The sequence below is a fragment of the Ochotona curzoniae genome, unplaced genomic scaffold (assembly GCF_017591425.1).
Source record: "Ochotona curzoniae isolate NIBS_2020 unplaced genomic scaffold, NIBS_Ocur_1.0 contig_46, whole genome shotgun sequence".
Classification (NCBI taxonomy): domain Eukaryota; kingdom Metazoa; phylum Chordata; class Mammalia; order Lagomorpha; family Ochotonidae; genus Ochotona; species Ochotona curzoniae.
In genome coordinates, this window is record NW_024466340.1 from 2,274,317 (window position 1) to 2,296,482 (window position 22,166).

Genomic DNA, 22,166 nt, shown 5'->3' on the forward strand with positions numbered 1-22,166 from the left:
AAGATCTTCTGTCCAATGATTCACTCACCAAGTGGCCACAATGGCTGGAACTGAGCCAATCTGAAGCCAGGAGCCAGGAGTCTCTTCCAGGTCTCCCACACGGGTGCAGGGTCCCAAAGCTTTGGGCCGTCCTTGACTGCTTCCCCAGGCTACCAGCAGGGAGCTTGATGGAAAGCAGGGCTGCCGGGATTAGAACCAGCGCCCATATAGGATCCCAGGGTGAGGCGAGGACTTTAATTGCTATGCTACGACGCCAGGCCTTCCATGCTTCTTGAAAATTCTGATGAGAAATATTTTTAGGGCACAGTACAGTAGCCTAGTGGTTAAAGTCCTCACCTTGCTTTTGCCAGGATCCCATATGGGTGCTGGTTTGTGGCTGCTCCACTTCCCATCCTGCTCACTGCTTGTGGCCTGGGAAATAGTAGAGGACAGATCAAAACTTTAGGACCTTGTACCCGCCTGGGGGACCCAGAGGAAGCTCCTGGCTCCTGGCCTCAGATCAGCTCAGCTTCCAACTGTTGCGGCCACTTGGGGAATGAACCAGCGAATGGAAGATCTTTAGATCTCTGTCTCCTTCTCTTTGTCAATCTGACCTACCAATAAAAATAAATAAATGACTGCAAGTTTTTCATATGTTATAAGTCAAATCATAGTAATTCTGTGTGTATACCATTTGCTTTGTTGTGCTTCAGATTATTTAAACTAGAGACTTAGATGTCGATGCTGAAAAGCAGCTTTCCTTCCAGGAAGGTTATTTCAGCAGTGAGTGAACAGGCCTGATGTTACCATACCCTTCAAAGGTCTATAGTGTAACCATTTAAAAAATACTCTGTGTAAGTGAAAACTGATGCCTGGGTGTTTGGAAAAAAACTTTTTAAGATTTATTTATTTTGATTGAAACAGAAGCTTTACAGAGAGAGGATAAACAGAAACATCTCCCATCCACCAGTTCTCTCCCCAGACGGCTAGAACAGCCAGAGCTGAGCTGATCTGGAGCCAGGAACCTCTTCAGGGTCTCCCACAGGGCTGTAGGGTCCCAAGACTTTGAGTCATCCTCTGCTGCTCTCCCAGACCACTAGCAGGGAGCTGGATGGGAAGTGGAGCTGCCGGGATTAGAACAGGCACCTACAAGGAACCCTGGTGCTTGTAAGACAAAGGATTAGCCAACTGAGCCATCTCACTGGGTCCTGTTTGACTTTTTTTTTTTAAAGATTTATTTATTTATTGGAAAGTCAGATATACAGAGAGGAGGAGAGACAGAGAGGAAGATCTTCCGTCCAATGATTCACTCCCCAAGTGAATGCAACGGCCGATGCTATGCCGGTCCGAAGCCAGGATCCAGGAATTTCCTCTATGTCTCCCACATGGGTGCAGGGTCCCAAGGCTTTGGGTCATCCTTGACTGCTTTCCCAGGCCACAGGCAGGGAGCTGGATGAGAAGTGGAGCTGCCGGGATTAAAACCGGCGCCCATATGAGATCCCGGCGCGTTCAAGGCGAGGACTTTAGCCATTAGGCCACGCTGCTGGGCACGATTTTTTTTTTTTTTAACATCTCTTCAAAGAACACTGTCCTGTAGAATTAAAAAATTGAAATTACAATGCTCGGAACAACCTGTTGATAGTTGTTTGTTTATTAGACAGTTACTCCAATGATTTCATGGTGCTGTACATATTCATTATAAAAAGATGGAATATATTAAAATGCAAGTTGTAATATTTTGAGCCCTTGGCAGTACTGCACTGAGAATTTACCCCTGAATTGAGAACCTCGTTTGCAACGTAACTGTGTAACTGGCTTTTGTACTGGTAGCTCTTCTTAAGTTGAGGGCGTGCATTTCGGAGACAGCATTTTCTGTCCTTGGAAGGAATTAGGATATAATTAAGTTTGGCGTTTACATATTTTAAAGCTACAGTTCCCTCTCCCAACTTCCGTAATGAATGCTTGTTGTTTGATGCTGCAGCTCTCTCACTAGCCTGTTTAAATCTGTGCCTGCAGATTGTGCCTTGCCAGTACATGCTGCAGACAATGAAGGACGAGCAAGTGTTCTACATCCAGTACTTGAAGTCCATGGCATTTTCCGTGTACTGCCAGTGCAGGCGGCCGCTGCCTACACAGATCCACATTAAGTCCCTCACGGGGTTTGGGCCTGCAGCCAGCATGGAGATGATTCTCAGGAACCCAGAAGTGAGTATTGGCAGCTCCCAGCTGTGCGGAAGGCGCACCCTTCTACCCGAAATGCCAGCCAGGCGAGTGCTGCTGTTGCTTGGAGAGTGCTGGGCTGCCTGGTTGGCTTGCTAAGTGGGTAGAGGAGCCTCAAGTTAAAACAGAGGAAAGACTTTTCTGAACTTGTAAAGCTTTCTAAGAAGCAGGCAAACACTGGTTTTTGTTGTACGACCTGATGCAGCAACGCTCTAACTTGTGGTTGTTAATGTTTGAATTTCCTAAATGTGTTATTTTGCTAAGCTAATCTGTTTTCAGTCAGAAAGTCTGCCTTCCAGGCTCTGGTTTGTGTCTGGGAGGGCAATATGCCTGAGCTTCCGCTCTGCAATGGGAGAACCCGGGACTTCTCCCTCCTCTGTCCTTTAGGCCTGCCTCCCGCAGGCATGCACCTCAAGGGAAATTTACATGTTATAAACCGAAGTTTCACTTTCTTTGTTTTTCTAATCACATTCTGTTGAAGGCTCAGAACAATGTTTAGTATTTTTAAACGTTCAAAACTCAGTTCCTCCAAGTTTTTGCACGAAATGTTGCCCATTAGTACAAGCCCTCCTCTTCCCCATAAGAGAGTCCAGCAAACCCAAGCGGCTGCTGACTCCATTGGATAAGAATGTCAGCTTCCCTGGAAAGTTGTGGGAAATGTGTATCCGTTTTAGAAGACAGAGCTTGGAGCTAGGATATGCGGGAGTGGGCTCATGGTCTGCTCATTGTAGCTTGGTTCAGTTCAGCCTCATCCCGAGGAGAAGCCTGTCTGGGATTAAGTAACCCACCCTCCGTCTCTTTCTCTGTTTCTTTCCTTCTTTCTCTCTCTCTCCCTTTGTTTCTCTCTCTCTCTCTTTCTTTCATCTTTCCATTTGAGCTTTTCACTTTTGCAGGCAATTTATGTTTTTATTTTAATTTTTTTTTTAATAACCTTGTTTCCTCTTTTGTCTGTGAAGTTAGGAATTGCCTTTCTTTACCTTTTTGGTTGTTTTGCAGTTGACATAAAGTCATTTCTTAGAATTTTAGTAAGAAGTACTCCTCATTTGCATAGTGAAGATTAAGGCTAACGGTCTACTGGCAGGATATTCTGGGGCATTATAAGACATTTGAGCACATTGTAATACTAACAAAACACTGTCAGAAATTCATGAGAAAAAAGTGACGCTTAGATGGAAATAAATGGCTAAAAGCCCCTCAAGTAATATGCTTTGTTCGTTTTTACATGGAAAGGAAGGAAAAAAAGAAATCATTTTAGTGTATTTAAAACAGAAGAACCAGTAGTTACCAACATTGGCTGAGATGTGTACATCGTAGCTGCCTAAGGTAGTGGTTGGTCAGTATTGCCTTTACCACTGTTGGTGGCTGGAACATCGTGCTCTCAGTAAATGTAGGCTCTCCATCTGCTGTGTCTCAGGCGCTGTGCGGCTTGAGGGACCCTTATCTCAAATGCCTGAGATCAGAAATGTTCCAGATTGTGGACTTTTTTTTAGCTTTTGGAACATTTGCATGTATGTAGTGAGATACCTTGGAAATGAGACCCAAATCTAAACATGAAGTTCTTTTCATGTTCCAAATGTAGCTTACAAACATAGCCTGAAGGTAACTTGATTCAGCTTGACTTTCAAGTGTCTGTAATTGCAGCAGAAATTTTGTTATCTGTGTCCTCATCACTATAAATCCAAGTAGTGCTGGAGAGACAGCCTTATTGTCCATACTTCCTGTTACTTCTCTTTAGTGTTCTGGGCTAGCTAGAAATATTAAGTTGGATGGCTCTCTGATGATTCTGAATTTGATTTTTGTTTGCAGCGGCCTAGCCCAGTCCAGATTTACGCCCCTCCCTTTATATTGGCTCCAATCAAAGACAAGCAGACAGAGCTGGGAGAGACGTTCGGTGAGGCGGGCCAGAAATACAATGTGCTGTTTGTGGGCTACTGTCTGTCTCATGACCAGCGCTGGCTTTTGGCTTCCTGCACTGACCTCCATGGGGAGTTAATAGACACCTGCATTATAAATATTGCTTTACCAACCAGGTGAGAAGCTTGATGTTTATAGTTCATGTAAATTGATGGTATACCTTCTCTCAGAAATCTTTCCACCACAGTGGTTACTACATGGGTAAGCTCTTTGGAATTGTCTTGTATTTTTTTTTTAATTGATTATTTATTTGAAAGGTAGAGAGACAGAGATCTCGTGCATGTTTTGGCTCACTCTTAGGGCTGGGAACTGGGAATTCAGTCTGGGTCTCCTTTCTGGGTTGCAAAGACCCAGGTCCTTGAGGTATCATGTGCTGCCTCTGCAAGAAGCCATATCAGAGCCAGAGCTGAGATGTGGGCCTGGTACCCGGGTACAGGGTGTGGGTGTTCTGCGTATAGCCACCACCCCAAACAGCTACCCTTGTGCTGGTCCTATTGAGTGATACCTTTGCTTCATTTGAGGAGCTCTTCCCCATTTTATTTTATTCTTCTTTTTTTAAGGTTACGGAAGAGTAAAGTTTCTGTGCGTAAATATGGCCTCCAGAAGTTATGGGACTGGTGCATAGGGATTCTCCAGGTGACATCTATACCCTGGAGAGTTGTGATCGGCCGACTCGGCCGGCTTGGCCACGGGGAGCTTAAAGGTGAGACATTCCCAGAGCAGTGTGTGCTGGAGACAGAGTGCTAAGCGAATGTGTGCAACTCAACAGAGAACATGCTTGCACTGCTGGAGGAATAAATCAGACTGTGTTTTTAAAGTCTTTCTATGTACATAGAGTAAACTGGTAGTTTTTAAACTTTATCTAAATAAAATCTTACCTAGAGAATATCACTATGCAATACATAAAAAGTTATTATTATGAAAATCATAATACAGTAAATCCAAGTTTCTAACATTTAGATACTGAGGCAGTGAGAGGAACAAGTCAATTTTAAGACAAGTTTACATCAGAATGTGATGATAGTTAAAGTCACAGACTGCCATTTGCTTGGTTAATGACAGTTCATTCTGGTGGCATAGTAGGGAGGGAATCTGTTTTGCAAGGACAAGTAATTGGGCATAGGAGCAGTTGAACTGACACTGCCTGTATCGGGCATTCTTCATTCAGCCTGATGGCTTAAGAGAAACATTTCTGTTTTTGTCTTTGAAAGGCAGTGAGAGGGACAAAGTTCTCCCATCTACTGGTTCACTCCCCACATGCCAGCAGCTTCAAGGGCTGTGCCAGGCCAAAACTGGGAACCAGGAACTCAGTTCAGTGTGAGTGGAAGGGATCCAAGTACTTACCAGCCACCACCCAGAATGTACAGTAACAGCACACTAGAATCGAGAGCAGAGCCGGGAGTCAAAACCAGACACTCCAACTTTGGGTGCAGGTGTGTTAGGCCGTGCCTTAACTACTATGCTACTACAGACACCTGACCAGCAAGTGCTTATGTTTGAATTCTCTGATAATATCCATCACCACTCATCTTCTTTGTCACAAATAGAATTAGTAAAAAGTGCTAAGAGTAATTAATGTAACTTCACTGACTACCAGCAGCTCTCTGGCTTAGCTCTGAGCCCAACTCATTTAACTATGGCACAGCTCATGTACGGCACAGCTACTTGAAGAGTTTATGGAAGCAAGGTCATCTTTGAAGCCTTAGTAATGGATGGCACATTTGTAGGAATGTATTCATATCAATAAATGCATATGGATGCAGAGGAGATTTTGCCTAAGGACTACACAAAACAAGTATCAGGTTATAGATCAGCCTGGTAGGTTCCTTGTATGCACGTATATTCAAGCAGAGTCAGCAGAGCTTTTTTCCCACCCAATTTAGTTTAATTTTTAAAGATTTTATGTATTTAATTTGAAAGGCACCTTTACAGAGAGAAGGAGAAAGCCCTTCCATGAACTGGCTCGTTCCCCAAAGGGCCACAACTGCTGGAGCTGAGCTGATTTGAGGCCAGCAGACCAGCTTTTTCCTCCCATATGGATGCAGGGTCCCAAGACTTTGGGCCGTCCTCGACTGCTTTCCCAGGCCACAAGCAGGGAGCTGGATGGGCAGTGGAGCAGCTGGGACACAAGGGATCCACATGGGATCCCAACACTTGAGGATTAACCTGTTGAACCACTGCATAAGCACCAACAGTTTATTTTTAAAGGGTCAGAGGGTTAGCATTTTTCCACTTTGCAAGTCAGACGGTTGCTGTTAAAGCTGCTCTGCCATTGTAATGTCATAGCAGCCATAGACAATGCTGACTTCAGTGGGACAGTGTGTTAATAAAACTTCATTTACAGAAGCGGGTGATTAGGCAGAATTTGAGCTGTGATTCATAGTTTGCTTAACCCTGCATTTAAGAGTGCGTAAAGGGAATTGATATCAGGTATTTGCGGAATCTACAAAATAAAAGCATGACAAAGGTAAAACTTGCTTATAAGAAATGTCACTTCCCACAATATAGATAGGTAAAATGGATGAAAAATTTCAGAGTTTAACAACAGCAATGCAAATATTACATACTACACATTGAAAATATTTTCTTGGGCATCTAATTGCACACAGAATTTTTTTAGTAGGAAGCTGTATAGACACAGACAAAAAAAATGACCCTTTTCAAATTTTTTAGAGAATTTCACACTTATAATGAATCTTGTATCAATAGCCTGAAGGGTAATACATTAGGGGATTCATTTCATTTCTGTCAGAATTCCTATCTTCCTCCCTCATCTGCTTTCTAGTCAATCTTATTTCTTTAAAGGCTTTAAGCTGTTCTTAACCCATGGGGACACCTAGAGTATAATAGAGCGAGCAGATGGGGGCTAAGAAGGTGCTACAGTAGTCCAGTCACACGGAATGTTGGAAAATGAGTGGGGCCAACTCCTTCCCTCGTGCGATTTCTAGAAGGGACGTGATTGTCTTCCTTATCTTGGTAGAGGAGAATAATGTGAGTGTGACTGCAAGAGTCCATCAGAAGATTAAGAGAAAATCTATTTCTAGTAATGAAAACACAGGGAGGACTCAGTGCACAGGAAGTCTGTTTACTGGTCTTGGGCTCCTTCCTGCGGGGACTCTGAGATCTGTGTCACATGTAGCTCCAGGGGCACTGTCTGATCGCAGCCTTAGATTTCAGTTTCTGCCCCTTCTCTGCAGAGTGTGTGTGATGAAATAGTAACACTGCTTTGTCTGAAATGGAAGCCCACATCTGCTTGTCCAAGGTCTTCACATTCCTCAGCACCTTTTTTGCTCGGTTACTTTACTGGGAAGCTCTTCAGGAACAGGAAGGCATGCTTTCATTAGCTTACTCTCGAAGGTGAGAAAGCTTGTTTGGAAGTCTGTGGCAGTAGAGTGACATTTGTTCAGTGGCACACAAGCTGACAGCCGTGCTTACCTAGGAGTAGCACATGCCTCGTGTGTGTCTGAGGGGAGACTGAGTACTTCTTCCCAGTGTAGCAACCCCAACAGCAACAGGCAAACACTAGAATGAAAAAGTTACGCCAGCACTTGGCTCTGAGTCCCATTTGGAACACGTGGCTCACATCCGTTTTTGATACACTCTTGGGGACTCTGTGAATGAGACCCCCTTCAGCTCTGGGACTGCCTGCCTGCCTTATGTGGAAACAACAAACACGACAGGGGTTCCCTCTGTCTGTGCTGTCATCCAAAGGAAAGATGGAGACCTTGAGGAGCAGGAGGACCCAGCACTGAGCAGCATCTTAGTGCCTCAGTCTCCCCCGATCTGTGCAGAGCCCTGACAGGTAATTGCTAGTGTGACTCCCTTCTCGTTCCTTTGTTTGTAGTGAAGCACAGTAGAAGTCAAGTGGCATTTTCTTTGCATTTGAAGAAGGGAACCTATGGAAAGCTCATTCCCTTTAGGGTCTAATTATGGAAAGCTCAGTTATCTGGCAGAATTGGTGAAAGCCTCCATCCTCACCTCAGACTATGTTATGACTGCAATGTTTGGTTTCAGATTGGAGTATCCTCCTTGGAGAATGTTCACTACAGACAATCAGCAAAAAGCTCAAGGAAGTGTGCCGGCTGTGTGGAGTCTCTGCCGCAGACTCTCCTTCGATCCTTAGTGCCTGCCTCGTTGCCATGGAGCCCCAGGGGTCCTTTGTCGTGATGCCAGGTAAATGCCCACTTGTCAGTGTCATTCATTAGGAACCTCCTCAGTTCAGTCCATTCAGACTAAAGTCTGTAGACAGATATAGCATATGTTGTTGTTATTACAAATCTTTATAACATACTTCATCTTGAAAAATGGAAACATTTTGATTTCTTCCAAGAGAAGGAGTTCATTAGAGAATAGGTCTGGCTGTGAATGAGAGTGCCTTTACCAAATTCCAACTTGTCTTTGGAGTATAAAATCATCCCCCTTTAGAATACCCCAGCATGACAAGTGTTTGTGATAGAATCTCCCAGTAGCTACAAAATGGATATTTGGCTTCTCTGACATGTTTGAGGATGGATGGTGAGGCAAATACAAGTAAAGCTTTTAGCACAGAGCCTGGCACCCAGTAAGCCCCCAGTAAATTAAAGTACCACTTGGGGATAGTCACAACACGTGATCAGAGAATCTTGCAGAACCTAGCTGGCTTTTGGAAAAGAGCAACTAAGCAGCAGTTCTGTACCCTACCTTCCAGATTTAAGCATTCCTTGTCCCTGGCAGTGGGTGCATGGCACCTCAGTGAGTGCTGAACCCCGTGTGGACTGGTTTTGTCCTATATGTATTGTGGACCTGTGAGAAAGGTCTGCCTGTGATGATGTGGGATGGGTGATCCAGCACCTCCATGATGAAAGGGAGGTGAATGCTGTGGGCATTGTGATACAGGCTCAGCCTTTTGCTGGGCAGGGTTTATGTGAACATAGGCACTGCGATACCACAGGAGTTACTAAGGGACTAGTTGGCAGGGAGGTTGCATATCATGGATACAGGAGTGATTCATGCTCCAAGTGGGACAGAGTAGGACCCCCAAGGGATTTCATCAGCTTCCTCAGACCACCAGAACACAGTTTACTTCTGCAATTGACAGCTTAGTATTTTTTGTATAACAGTTGAATAAGGCTGAAAGCTTAGAAAATAAAAGCACAGTTAAGGAGAGGATTGCTGTGTTTCTGTGATCAGATGGGGGACTGTCTGCTGATACCCCTCTGCAAGTCTGAAGTGGTATGATATGAGAACATGATTGTCATCAACGCAGGGAGAAGCAGACAGCTTCAGCGTGAGGCCTGCTCACTGCAGCCTTAGTCTCTGCCCTGGTCTGGACAGCTTGGCCACTTTGGGAACTTGTCTGTGCTTCTCTCCTCACAATATGGGGATAAGAGTTTTTCCTTGAAGAACAATGGAATGAAATGACATGAGTAAGGACCTGAGCACAAAAGCTGGTGTGTAGCAAGCATTTAATAAATGTTAATCAAAACAGCTACTAATTCAATGACACCACTTCTGTAGGATTGTTCTTTAGGGGAATAGTACTTTGGAAATTGTGAGCAACCACAGGAGGAAGGAACATGGAGAGAGGAACTTATTTTTAGAAATACTTTTTATGTAAGTAAAACAAACTTAGTGGGCTTGTTCCAATTTCAACTTAACCTTTTCTGGTCTGACGTGAGGCTTGAGTTATAGCTACCTGCTTCAAGGCAGTTTTATTTGAACACACTTAAGCCATTGGGCTCGACTTTTCGTGCTGGCAGCTTAGCCCTATTCGCAGCATTCCAAGTTAGGCCTTATCTCTTTTGCTCCTATCCACAGCACCAGGGAACTGACACTGTTGTTTTTTTTTTAAGATGCTGTAACAATGGGTTCTGTTTTCGGCCGAAGTACTGCACTGAACATGCAGTCCTCTCAGCTCAACACCCCCCAAGATGCTTCTTGTACACACATCTTGGTGTTCCCAACATCGTCCACCATCCAGGTGGCTCCAGCCAATTACCCCAATGAGGATGGATTCAGCCCCAACAATGGTGAGTGAAGACACTGTGTGAATCAAGTGTGCTTTCTAAAGTATGGAGGCAATGGGCTGCTGTACATTTTTCTGTGTGGTAATGACGTGGGAAACAGGAGTGGATATCGGAGAATGTTTTTACTTTTAAAGCTTCAATTAATTTGTACTGTTATCAAGACCAAATAAATATGTTCTCTTAGGTAATTAGTTCATTCTACTTTTTCATTAGAGGCAAAAATAGTGTTTTCCTGACTGTGGCCTGGGTGTCATTCTGTCCATGAGTCAGTGCTGACCTGAATGGTCATGCGCATAGTCCTGGGCAGCATGAAGACAACGCCTCCTCTTGGGGGTCTGATGGCCCACAGAGCTGTCCCATACTTGGGGCTTGATAGATTTTTTTTTGGATTTGACTATTTGTTAAGAAATAGTTGCATATTTTCAACTGTATAATGCTCAGAATTGTCTATTCTATTTTTTTAAGATTTGTTTTTATTGGAAAGGCAGATTTACAAAGAGGAGAGACAGAGATCTTCTGCTGATTCATTTCCAAAATGGTTGCAGTGGCTGGGGCTGAGCTGATCCAAAGCCAGTAGCCAGGAGCTTCCTCCAGGTCTCCCACACAGGTGCAGGGTCCCAAGGCTTTGCATCATCCTCTGCTGTTTTCCCAGGCCACAATCAGAGAGCTGAATGGGAAGTGGGGCAGCCAGCACCTGAACCGGTGCTTAATGGGATCCCAGTGCTTATAAGGGGGAGGATTAGCCACTTGAGCCATTGCACCAGAGTCCTAGTTTGGAGATTTTTAAGCAGTTACTGACATGTACTTACATTAAATGGAGAGGGAAAATGATTGCAGGTATTAGATAGGTATAATCACAATGGAATAACATGGGTAAAAAAATAATTAAAAAATGATCCTGGTGACTGGGTTATTATTGATACTTCTTTCTTTTTGTATAGTTCTTTCCAACCTAAATTTCTACCTACTGACATGCATTCAATCAGCCTCCAGTATTTTGGATATTTATTAGATATATAAAGATAGAGACTACTGTGTTACCAGCTTTCACTTTAATGATTTGCTTCTTTTGCCATTTTTATATATGTCCTTGGAGGTTTCTTTTGTATTCTTTATTCCTCCATTCTGTTCCTGCTTCACATTAGGAGAAGATGGAGAGAAAATTAAAGTGTGATTTGTAGCACTTTGCACACTTTAGACACTCCATCTCACCGACTTGTGAATATCCTATCTGTGACACTCATGGGAGTGCAAAGCATGATCCTGGATTATCTGTTAAATTTCTGTGTTTTTCCCTCCCATCTCTTCCAGATGATATGTTTGTTGACCTTCCATTCCCAGATGATATGGACAATGATATTGGCATCTTAATAACTGGGAACCTCCATTCCTCTCCGAACTCCTCCCCCGTCCCCTCCCCAGGGTCTCCTTCTGGAATTGGTGTGGGCTCACACTTCCAGCACAGCCGGGTAAGAATGCCTGCACAGCCTCTTGACAGCAGCCGGCCTCAAGAGGGCGGCCCTCTGCATGTTTGCTTGACCTCTCACTACATGCCCCATCTTTCTGATGCTGGTGTTGGTCTCTGCTGCAAGACAAGTGAGAGTGGGAAAGTGCTCTGGAAAAAATGTCTTATTGCTTCTGATGAATAATTTTGATGGACAAATGATCTTGCTATAGAAGCAAGGGTTTTATGTAAGTGTTTTCTTAGGAAAATTTAGTTTTCCTTGTTGTTTCTTCCAAGTTTTCATGCTTTTTCTTCCTTTTGTCAAAAAGTGTGGCCTCCGGGATGCTAGTTCAGGATCTCTGCTAATTTAGCACACACAATAACTGTTCATTGCAGAACACGTTGTTGAGGATAGTTTGTTCCAGAAGGAGCCTGACTCCACCTGTTGCGTTCCTTTATGCAGTCCTGGTCTCCACAGCCAGCCAGCAGGCGCAGTGAAGCCATCAGGGGGCTAATTTTACAGAACTGTCCAGGTTAATGCCACAGTATTAAGGGGAAAGGCAGGGCTTACACTAGCTTCATCTTTAAATATCCCAGGGATGTTAGAGCTGGATTAGCAGAAGATTGGCGAGTGAAAAGGTCCTGCCGGAGCTCGCGTGTGCTTTGTTGCACAGTTAGGTGATTCATGCCTCGTCACCATATTGTACTTTTTATTTAAAATACCAAGAGATTAAGGGACTAAGACAGAGAAACATCGCTACGGGTAGTGTCTTAGACTGAACAAGTAGAAGCAGCCCTGCTCACACTCATTTATTCAGACACAAAGATGGACTTAAAGTGCTTAGGTTTCTGCCAGGTGGGACTTTTATTGCCAGTGCTGAATGAATTGAAGGATGATGAGGAGAAAACAGATCTGAAGCTTAGTCACAGAGCAGGTGGAAGCAGGGAAAGGCGAGTGGGGCTGCCCCCGTCCCCCTTTCTGTCTGTGTTTCTTTTACAGCTGTTGGGCAGTTAGTGACAATTTGCTTACTCATTGGAGATTATTTTGACAGGAACCAAAACCACTTATTTCATGTTGGATAGGTTTAAATTGAGGTTAGTGTGCATTCTGGAGACAAGGAGCCTGGCAGCTGCGCAGACCTGCCCTGGCACCTGATGAAGATGTCTGCAGGTACCGGCGTGGTGAGCTCAGCCGTGTCAGTGAGACAGAAATGAGAGCAACAGCCTCCCAGTACCTGTCATTGTAATTCAGGTTATCCCTTAACCAGAGAAAGTCGGTGATTGAAGTGTAGTGTTAGCCTTGTAAGACTCTGAGGAGTACTGTATTTTCTGCCTTGCTTCAAGCCTCAGGCCCAGGCGTCTTTAATTGAATGTCACCGTGTAAGCAGTGCTGCACAGCTACTCAGCTGCCCTTTTCAGTACTGAGCACCTTGCAGCCAGATGACCTCCAAGAGGCTTGTTCCTGTCCTTTTCCTGAGCCATTGAACATTCTGCCTAAGACAGGAGACAATTTGTGCAAGGCTGCAATCAGTTTTTCATTTTTAACTAAGAATTGATCAATTTGATGTAGTAGTTGAGGATTTTTCCCCCCTCTAACCAAGGCATTTAGAAACAGATTGCTTGATATGGCTTGCCAGAAAGGTACGTTTTTCCATTCTTGAAGCTCTAAGAACTAAAGCTGAGGAAGATGTCAGCTGCAGATAAGTGCAGTGGATCTCATGCTGCCAACGTGGCAGTAACACTGGCAGCATGCTGGCCTCATCCTCATCTGTATTGCTTGATGGTGCACGGTCGGGGTGCTCTTGTCACTGCTTGGTTACTACTGCTGACAGAGCCCGTGAGTGTAGCTGTTGGGAATTGCAGTCTCTTCAGTTGGGTCAGTTCCCCAGTAGTTGCAGGGGGCATAGTTTGTGTCTTGTAGATGAGATCCAGAGCGGATCAGTCCTGACTCACTTGGCTGCGTGTTGTTGGTTTTGCTGCATCTGCTGTGTGAGCTCTGGTCTGTGTCATGGATCTTCATGTGCTTGAGGATGCTGCCTTCTGATGGCTTCCCTGGTTGTCTGGTGCTCTCATGAGGATGCTCCCAGAAAGGGCCTCACTCGCCCGAGTGTGTAGAGTCAGTTCCTGAAGACTGGCCTGTGCAGCTTCACAACAGATGCTGACTGTGCTCCTGGAACTTTGTCTTTCAGAGTCAGGGTGAGCGTCTCCTTTCCAGAGAAGCCCCCGAGGAGCTCAAGCAGCAGCCCCTGGCCCTGGGCTATTTTGTGTCAACTGCCAAAGCTGAGAATCTCCCCCAATGGTTTTGGTCATCGTGTCCCCAGGCTCAGAACCAGTGTCCTCTCTTCCTGAAGGTTGGTCTGGCGTCATATTGAAGTTTGGGGGAGTGATTGATTTATGCTTCAGTTCAACCTGGCTTGGATATTTCTGCCTTAGTCACTATTGCTTTATTCTCTTCCCTGTTTCATATCACTTTATCCCCAGAGTATTTTAATTATACTTGTAATTGGAAAGATTTTAAGGACCTATAAGCATAACACAAGGAAATTGTATGAATCCAAGTAGGAGATGCTGTGGGCCTATAGGGTACATCTGGTTCACTTCCCAAATGGCTGCAACAACTGAAGCCAAGCTGATGTATAGCAGGAGCCTTGAGCCTCGAGCCATCTTCCTCTCAGTCTGCCATGTGGCTGCAGGGTCCCAAGGTCATCCTCCACAAGCAGGGAACTGGATGGGAAGTGGAGCAGCCAGGACACGAACCAGCGCCCATATGGGACCCCAGCACTTGTAAGGGGAGGATGAATTAATTGAGCCACTGCACTGGACCCTAATTATAATTTTTACATGATGATAGCAATAAATGGGAACAGATTTTTGGATTCCTGTTTGTGCTGAACAAAAGAAAATACTAGCCACCCTTTGAGGTTGCTGCTCGATAGATTTATTAATCTGAAATTTGAAAAGAGAAAAGATGAAGCATTTATATTTTGCCTCCTAAGTATTATTTTTGATTATTCACTTAGGTCTGCCTAAATGATCGGGTGACGGGTTGATGAACTTTATAGACCATGCTAGTACCAGCTGAGCCCAGTGTGCAGTCACATTACTCCAGATGGCACAGTAATGACGACAGGTTATTTTAGAGGGGACAGGATGAGGCTAGAGCAGCAGCCGTGAGGTGTGCTCACCTGCACCCTACTGGGTCCCTGACTGGCATGTGGCTTGTGTAAGTTCTTAGATGTGTGGCTTTCTAGGAGACCCAGAGGAAGGACTGTGGTGATAAATGCCCAGACTCCCGGGCCCACTGCAAAGGGACCATAGCAAGTGCATCCTTGTAGCATTGGAAATACTTATTTCATGACTTTAACAAACAAAGTATATCAAGAAAATCCTGTACAGTTCTAGTACAGATAGATTTTTTTTTTCATTTGTGAATGTTTGTTAACAAAAGAGCTCCTATTTACTAGCTAGTTCACTTCCTAAATGCCTACAAGGGCTGGAGTCCACAAGCTGGGACCTTAACACACTTCTCGCCTGTAGCTGCTTGAAGCTTCACTGTTGCCTCCCAGGGTGCACGTTAGCAGGAAGCTGGAATCAAGAGTTAGACTGGAAAATTTTAAATCCATTCCTTCTGCTGGGGGTAGAGATATCTGTAACTGCCAGGCAGAATATCCTCACAGTTACTGTTGAAGTGATTCTCAGAAAGTCCTTATCTGTTTAGGGTACCTACTGAATTACCTGCAGACAAAATGGAGCAGTATCTGGGTTTTGTTTTTAAACAATCAAGAGGAGATAAACCCAAGCTAATGTGTGCAGCTTGAGGGTGGGATCCATGATGCCTCATTATCAATGATCCTGTTTTTATATATATTTGACTGTTTTCAAGAAATAGATGCAGTGGACCAGGAAAATGGACTGGGGAAAAAAAAAAAAAAACACCTCACTTTGTTTTCACCTCTGGGGTACAGATAGGAGGGATATGGAGCACGGGGTTGGGGGGCGGTTGTCAGTGAGCAGCTGGAGGATGGTGGACTCCAGGGAACTCTGACTTGGGAGGGCTTCCCAGAGGGTCACCTCTGGCCCTGTGGTCCCTGCCCTGCGCTGGGCTGGGCAGCGCACAGGGTAATGCTGTTTGTTCTTCCCCTAGGCTTCCCTGCACCATCACATTTCTGTAGCACAGTCAGATGAACTCCTCCCTGCCAGAAATTCTCAGCGGGTTCCACACCCTCTGGACTCCAAAACGACATCGGATGTTCTAAGGTAAATGCTGACTTAGGCCACACCGGGCAGTTTTAAGTTACATGCCTTTGCTCTGGCTTTGAAGTTTTGGAAAAGGTACTGCCATGCAGTGCCAGCAGTGGCTGCCAGCCCCGTGCAGATGCCTGGAGCAGCCAGTGCTGGGGCAGCTTCTGCTGCCTGCGTTTCCCATTCTGAGAGCCACTCCACAGTGATGACGTAACAGGTCACCTTCAGGGGCTGGACAGTAGAAGACGGGGCTGTAAGCTCTCTGCCTTGAAAACACTTTCCACCCTCACTGACATAGACTATAGCAGTAACATTAGCTGGGATAGCAATTCCAGAGTTGGGAAATGGCATTCTAGAAATGTGTAGTAATTCTCTTGTACTTTGGTCCGTAAATGGTCTTCATGTTCCTTGAGAAATATACAAGCTTTGTTTGATATATGCTAACTCCTCAGTGAGTTAGTTACCAAGGACCTGATGGACCTGAATCGGACTCTTAAGGGGCCCTGAAAGAGCTCTGTGCAAAACAAGTAGGCATGAGCCACTTGATGATCTGTGTCGTGGAAATTTTGTTTGTGGCCACATTAAAATACTGAAAGGAAACCAGTGAAGTTTATTTTGCAAGGCATTTCATTGATTCAGCATGTGTAAAATGGTATCACTCCAGCACGTCATCCATATATAGATGTCCTTAAAGCTCCAAGTCCTTGCCCTCTGCTATAGGTGTTACCTGTACAACACATCTCAGGAGGACCTGACCCCAGCTCGGGTGCTCAGTGGCCATGTTTGCCTGGGCCAGCTGAAGGCCCATCATGGGGAGGACGGGACAGAGGGCTGTGTAGGAGAGCCCAGGGCTGGTTAAAGGATGGGAAAGCTATAGAAGGTGTTGGTTGGGCGAACAACCCCCAGTCTATCACGGCCCCTCCCTGATCCCGTGTTCTCTCTGGCAGATTTGTTTTGGAGCAGTACAACGCCCTGTCGTGGCTCACGTGCAATCCAGCCACCCAGGACCGTACTTCCTGCCTTCCTGTCCACTTTGTGGTGCTGACTCAGTTGTACAACGCCATCATGAATATACTTTAATTGGAAAAGCACTTGTTCTCTCTGGTTCAGTTCCTTCTCCTGCAACCTCAGTGCAAGGAACCTGCTCCGCTCTTCAGAGACCCACGTCCTTTCCACAGCCCTGCATCATGAGTCCTCCACAGGCACAGTCCGTCCCTGCAGTGTCCGGTCCTCGGGGGACTCCATGCCACTTCTCTTATGGACCTGGAAACTTCCATGAGCAGTGACTTCCAGCCAGTGTTGTGGTGAGGGCAGCTGCCGGCCACTGGTGGGCCAGAAACTTCCGAGGGAAATTAAGGCAACGGTGTCCTTTTGCACAAGAGTCTGTGTGGTCAGCCTCTGTTAAAGATGAGGGCCATCCGGCCGCCGTGTGGATGAAATCCTCTCGTGATTGGTGTCTGCCCGTGGGTTACCTGAACTCCATGAGCTGGGACTTGGTAAACCAAGAACCAGCTCCAGTACCTGCTTCCACACTGGGACCTTTTTTCCCAGTGCTTCCGCCCACCCACCCAGATGGGCACCTGCCTGGGGGAAGGCGGTCATGGTCTGGTGACAGTTTCAGTTTATTTATTTGGAGTTGTTTTGCCACCACTTTTCCTATGACTTTCCTTTCTTTTTTTTAATTCATGAGGACCAGGTACAGTAACTAAAACCCAACTCAATCCACCGTAGGATTCTCTGACTGAATACCTCTGTCCCAGAAGCCAGAAAAGGAGTGAAAACAGGTCGGGGAGATGAGGCCTAAGGACTAACACATTGAGAACCACTCAGCAGTGGGCTTTGTCCAACAAGCTGCGTCCTCCAGGTTCTGCCGCGTGTGCTGGCACGCCCTCCCTTCCTGAGGTGGGGAGGCAGTCGGGCCTTGCCCGGGGCCGCAGAGGCAGGTCACTTCACTAGTTTTATATAGTTGCAATGGAAATCTATTTTCTAGTGAATTCTTATTGAAAGCCGGGTCTCTCCTCTCATTAGATCAAAAAGGGACTCGTGTACATATCACAATTGAAAGTGTTTGCTCAGAAAACCAGTTAATATGGTAAATTTTTCTGGACCATAGGAATATTAACCATTAAATTAGTACTTGAAGTTGAGCCTTCGTTGTGGAACTTTTTTTAAAAATGCCTTTTTAAAGCATTACTGGCTCATGAAGTATTCTGTGACTGCGTCCCCCAGGCCCAGGGCGTCCCGAGGGCGTGTCTGTCGGGGCATGAGTGGGCACCGGCCTCCCCGAGCCGCGCCAGCCTGGGGAGCTCTCGTCTGTGTGTGCAGAGAATCATGCAAATTTTACAAGTTCTTCCAAGAGACTTCCATGTCCTGGTTATTAACAAAAAACAAAAAAACAAAAAAAAAAAAAAGGAAAAATGTAATAATTGATATGATTTTGTAAAAGTATTTTTCTTGAAATAATCTAACGTTTAAAACTATATTACAAAGGAAAAGATTGTGTGTCGGGCACAGAAGAACAGACATGACTTGTAAATGGGTGAGCGTTGTCTGCGCCGCCATGGCGGGCAGGGCCACCTTCTGCAATGTACAGGAGAAAAATCTGATATAGCAACCGTTTGTATCTACTGTGTACAGTGTAAAGTTGACTTTGAAAATACTGCAGTGCTATTTTTTCTTAATCAGAAAGGAGAATTCTCAAGGCCTTTTGAAGAGCATAAGATGATGGGAGATTGTAAACTTGTACAGGAGTGTCTTGCTGAGAGGACACGCTGTAAAGTAGATATTTGTAATCTTTTACCACTTTGGGGTTGCTTTTTTTCCCAAAATTCATCAGAACTTTGAATTTTTTTTTTTTAATGGGCTGTTTTTAATGCGGGGGCTTTTCTTCCCTAGAAACCCAATTCTAAGCAAAAAAGAAAAAAAAAAAAAGAAAAAAAACCTACAAAAGGCTAAAAAAAAGGCAGCAAAGGGTAGTTTTCATCGGTGTCTTTTATTATTTAAGTTTTTTAAGTTAAGAAAAGCTGGTGACATATTTATACGTTTTTGTGCAAAAATAAATGAATGGCAATAGATTTTAAAAATCTTATTATATACTTCTGTGTGAAAAAGTCTGTATAATATTTCCCTTAAATATGCATTATTTTACTTGTGAGTTTTTTACTGAATTAATCTGAAATGTACAAGCCCTGGATTTGCTACAGAGTGAGAAGTTATTTTATTTTATTTTTTTTTTTAATTTTTAATTTTGGAAATCCTGCAGAGATCAGAACTCTTATCATGCTTTGAACTCACCAAGGGCAGCGGGGGGAGGGTGGGACTGCCCAGCATGCCTGTATGTATATTTCAGAACCTTTTTTAAATGTAAAAGCTGTACATTTCTGGGAAGTTCTGAATTTCTTTTGTTTCCTTTTTCCTTCAAGCATTTTGCAGTGAGCTTCTTTTATATAGAGCAAACAATTTGAAAGATACAAAAATATGTGAAGTTCATTTAAAAAAAAAACTACAGTATAGCGCTGGTACAGTACACTAAAAGACTTTGATAAAAAGAAACAATAATAAAAGGCCTCCATTTTAAATGTCATTCATATATACCTTGTGGATGAGAGCTATATACTTTTACACACTTTTTTAGAGGAATAAATTATTGAATTACTGAGACTTTGAGTGACTTTTTTCCTCCCCCCCTCCAGTCCCACCTCTTGTAATGACATTAGCTGCCTGGGACAGCCCTGGTGAGGCCAAGAGTCCTCCTCTCCAGGGGGGACAACAGACAGCCGTCCTGCCCGTGGCCCCGGGTGGTGAAGCGGTGGGTGGTCTCACCAGAGTGCATTCTGCTGGTGGCTCTGAGCACACCTGGCCCTAGGACAGGGGCCCCGACCCGGGCACTGCCCCTTCCGGGCCGCGAGTGGAGCAGGTGTGAGGGCGTCACCTCACTGTCCCAGTGTGCCGATTCTGCCTTCTCTTCCACCTCCGTGTCCCTCCAGTGACAGGCAACTCTCTCCCTGATTGACAGGCTGCCGACAGCACACCTGCCGCTTGTGTGTTCTTTCTCAGGTCTAACCCCACATGTTCCAGACGGAGTCAAAGGTTTGTTTGCTGTCCCTTGCCAACGCTGGTGAACCCCAGGATTTTGAAAGAGTTTAAGGTGAAAATTCGAGTCCTTGGACAGGACTTGCTCAGAAGCCGTAAGAAGCTCCGGGATTCTGGCTTCATTCATATCGGCTCAGCTCCGGCCATTGTGGCCACTTAGGAAGTGAATCAGCTGACAGAATATCTTTCTCTCTGTATGGCTGCCTTTCCAGTAAAAAAAATTTAATAAATGTTAAAAAAAAAAATTGTTCTGACTATAACACAGCGCCATCTGGAGCTCAAGCTGATGAGTTGCTTCTGCAGAAGCGGGACAAGGATGGCGCTGGCAGAACCCCTGTGTGTCCTCAAGGAACACAGCTGCACTGAGAAGCATGATGCTGGACCTTCAGGTGCAAGGTCACACCGGTGCCTGCTGTCTAGTCAAAGGCAGTGGTAAAGAAGCTCATACTCCGGGCCTGGTGTGATAGCATAGTGGTTAAAGTCCTCGCCTTGAATGTGCCCGGATCCCCTGTGGGTGCTGGTTCTAATCCCGACGGCTCCACTTCCCGTCCAGCTCCCTGCTTGTGGCCTGAGAAAAGCAGCTGAGGACGGTCCAAAGCCTTGGGACCCAAGAGAGGCTCCTGGCTTCAGAGTGAACCATCAGACGGAAGATCTTCCTCTCTCTCTCTCTCCCTTCTCTATATATCTGCCTTTCCGATAAAAATAAATAAACCTTAAGAGAAGCAGCAGCAACACGCGCTCCAGAAGCAGATGAGATGGTACCTCTGCCTGAGCTTGTCAGCCTGGATACTACATCTACACGTGGGGTGGTGCTTTATGCAAGGATTTCTTTCTTTTTATTAAATAAATTATCAATTTAAAGGTGCTGAATAATATAAAAAGAGAAATGTTGACCAGGATAACATGGACCAGAACTCCGGTGCTGGGAGGAGGAATCAGCTTATGATTTTTAACAGGATGGTCAAGAGGCGTTACCGAGGCCAGCATTTTAGCACAGCAAGATAAAGCAGTGCTTGCATTGCACATGAACACAGTCTGGTCCCAGGTGCCAGCTCCTTGCTAGTGTCCATGGCCACTCATATGGGAGACCCAGGTAGGTTCTAGGCTCCACTTCTGCCTGGCCAGCTATTGAAACTATTTTGGGAGTGAGCCAGCATCATCATCTTCCTTCTCTGAAACTCTACTTTTCAGATAGATCAGTCTCTTAAACTGTGTGTGTGCTCTCCACACAGCGATGGCGTTGGTACATGTGCCTGCTACACCTGTGCACTGCTGACTGATGGCCAATAGCACATCCAAGGATTTCTGTTGGCTTGCCTTTCTGTTGTCATGGAATTGTTCGCATAGCTGCCGCCTATCTGAGCCAATCCAGTCTTGCTCAGTAGCTGCATCTTTTGAAAGCAAAGTTAGTTGCTGAAGGAATCTGAGCACTTTGAAAATCAGATGTCAATCCATCAGCACCCCAGGAAAGACCAGCCCTCGGCCCCCCCGTGTTGTGGAGACGGCCCCCTCCCGATGGCGGACTCCCACGTCCAATGTTCCCCTGTACAAGGGGCTGCTCATGACAGCTGTCAGAGGGCCACCACCTGCCCGAGCAGCTTTTGATGCTGCATTTACAAAACTCCCCACGCTTTCCAAACTTGCCAGGCGCTAAGAATCCCATCCAGGTGCCGTTCTCCACCGATTACCTCGGCACCTCGCGTGCTAAGTGATTCTCTTGCTTTCTTATTCCCTTGACAAGAAGGTCACTTCAGCAGTAATTATTTCATGTCATTAATCCCAGCGAAGCACCACTAAGTTCAGTTGGGCCAGGTAATTACACGAATGTAATGTTGGCCTTGGGCGTCTTGCCTCTGCAGGGAGCCACGTGTACCAGTCCTTTCTTTGCTTAAGTTTCTCAGGTCCAGTTTGAAAAGAAGTTTTTTTTGGCTGTTAACTGTTTCTGGCTAAAACACTGGAGTCATGAAGCAGGTGAGAAAAAGAAGTTGAGAACCAAAGTTCAATTTCCGGAAAGCTGGGTAAGACGGGCGTATTGATTTTTCTCGGAGAAGGCCATTTCCTCCGCAAGTGGGCGTTACCAAGGTGATGCCAAAGCTGACAGAAAGCCAGTCCACTTCCCGTTTTGAAAGAGCGAGCAGGCGAGTCAGGAGAACACGTGGCCTCACTTAGCAATCTGCTGAAATGCTGCCGTCTGGATTCTTCCGTGGGTCAAACCAACACGACCCACGGACGCGTGACATCACCCACCGCACAGAACTCGGGCACTGTGG

General features: G+C 45.3%; 1 protein-coding gene across 3 annotated transcripts in view; it reads left to right on the plus strand.

The window, feature by feature from the left end:
* The window catches only part of MED13L (mediator complex subunit 13L), a 210,022-nt gene extending 190,560 nt beyond the window's left edge, over positions 1 to 19,462 (plus strand). For 2 of the 3 annotated variants that reach the window (XM_040986938.1, XM_040986939.1), the window contains exons 23-31: positions 1,996 to 2,184; positions 4,006 to 4,229; positions 4,674 to 4,816; positions 8,128 to 8,286; positions 9,945 to 10,121; positions 11,430 to 11,587; positions 13,752 to 13,913; positions 15,707 to 15,819; positions 16,752 to 19,462. In XM_040986938.1, coding sequence (XP_040842872.1) covers positions 1,996 to 2,184; positions 4,006 to 4,229; positions 4,674 to 4,816; positions 8,128 to 8,286; positions 9,945 to 10,121; positions 11,430 to 11,587; positions 13,752 to 13,913; positions 15,707 to 15,819; positions 16,752 to 16,884 — 1,458 coding nt within the window. In that variant the 3' untranslated portion in view covers positions 16,885 to 19,462. Of the gene's footprint in view, positions 1 to 1,995; positions 2,185 to 4,005; positions 4,230 to 4,634; positions 4,817 to 8,127; positions 8,287 to 9,944; positions 10,122 to 11,429; positions 11,588 to 13,751; positions 13,914 to 15,706; positions 15,820 to 16,751 lie in introns of all 3 variants that reach the window. The other variant, XM_040986937.1, reaches the window with a different exon arrangement.
* The last annotated feature ends 2,704 nt before the right edge of the window (positions 19,463 to 22,166 follow it).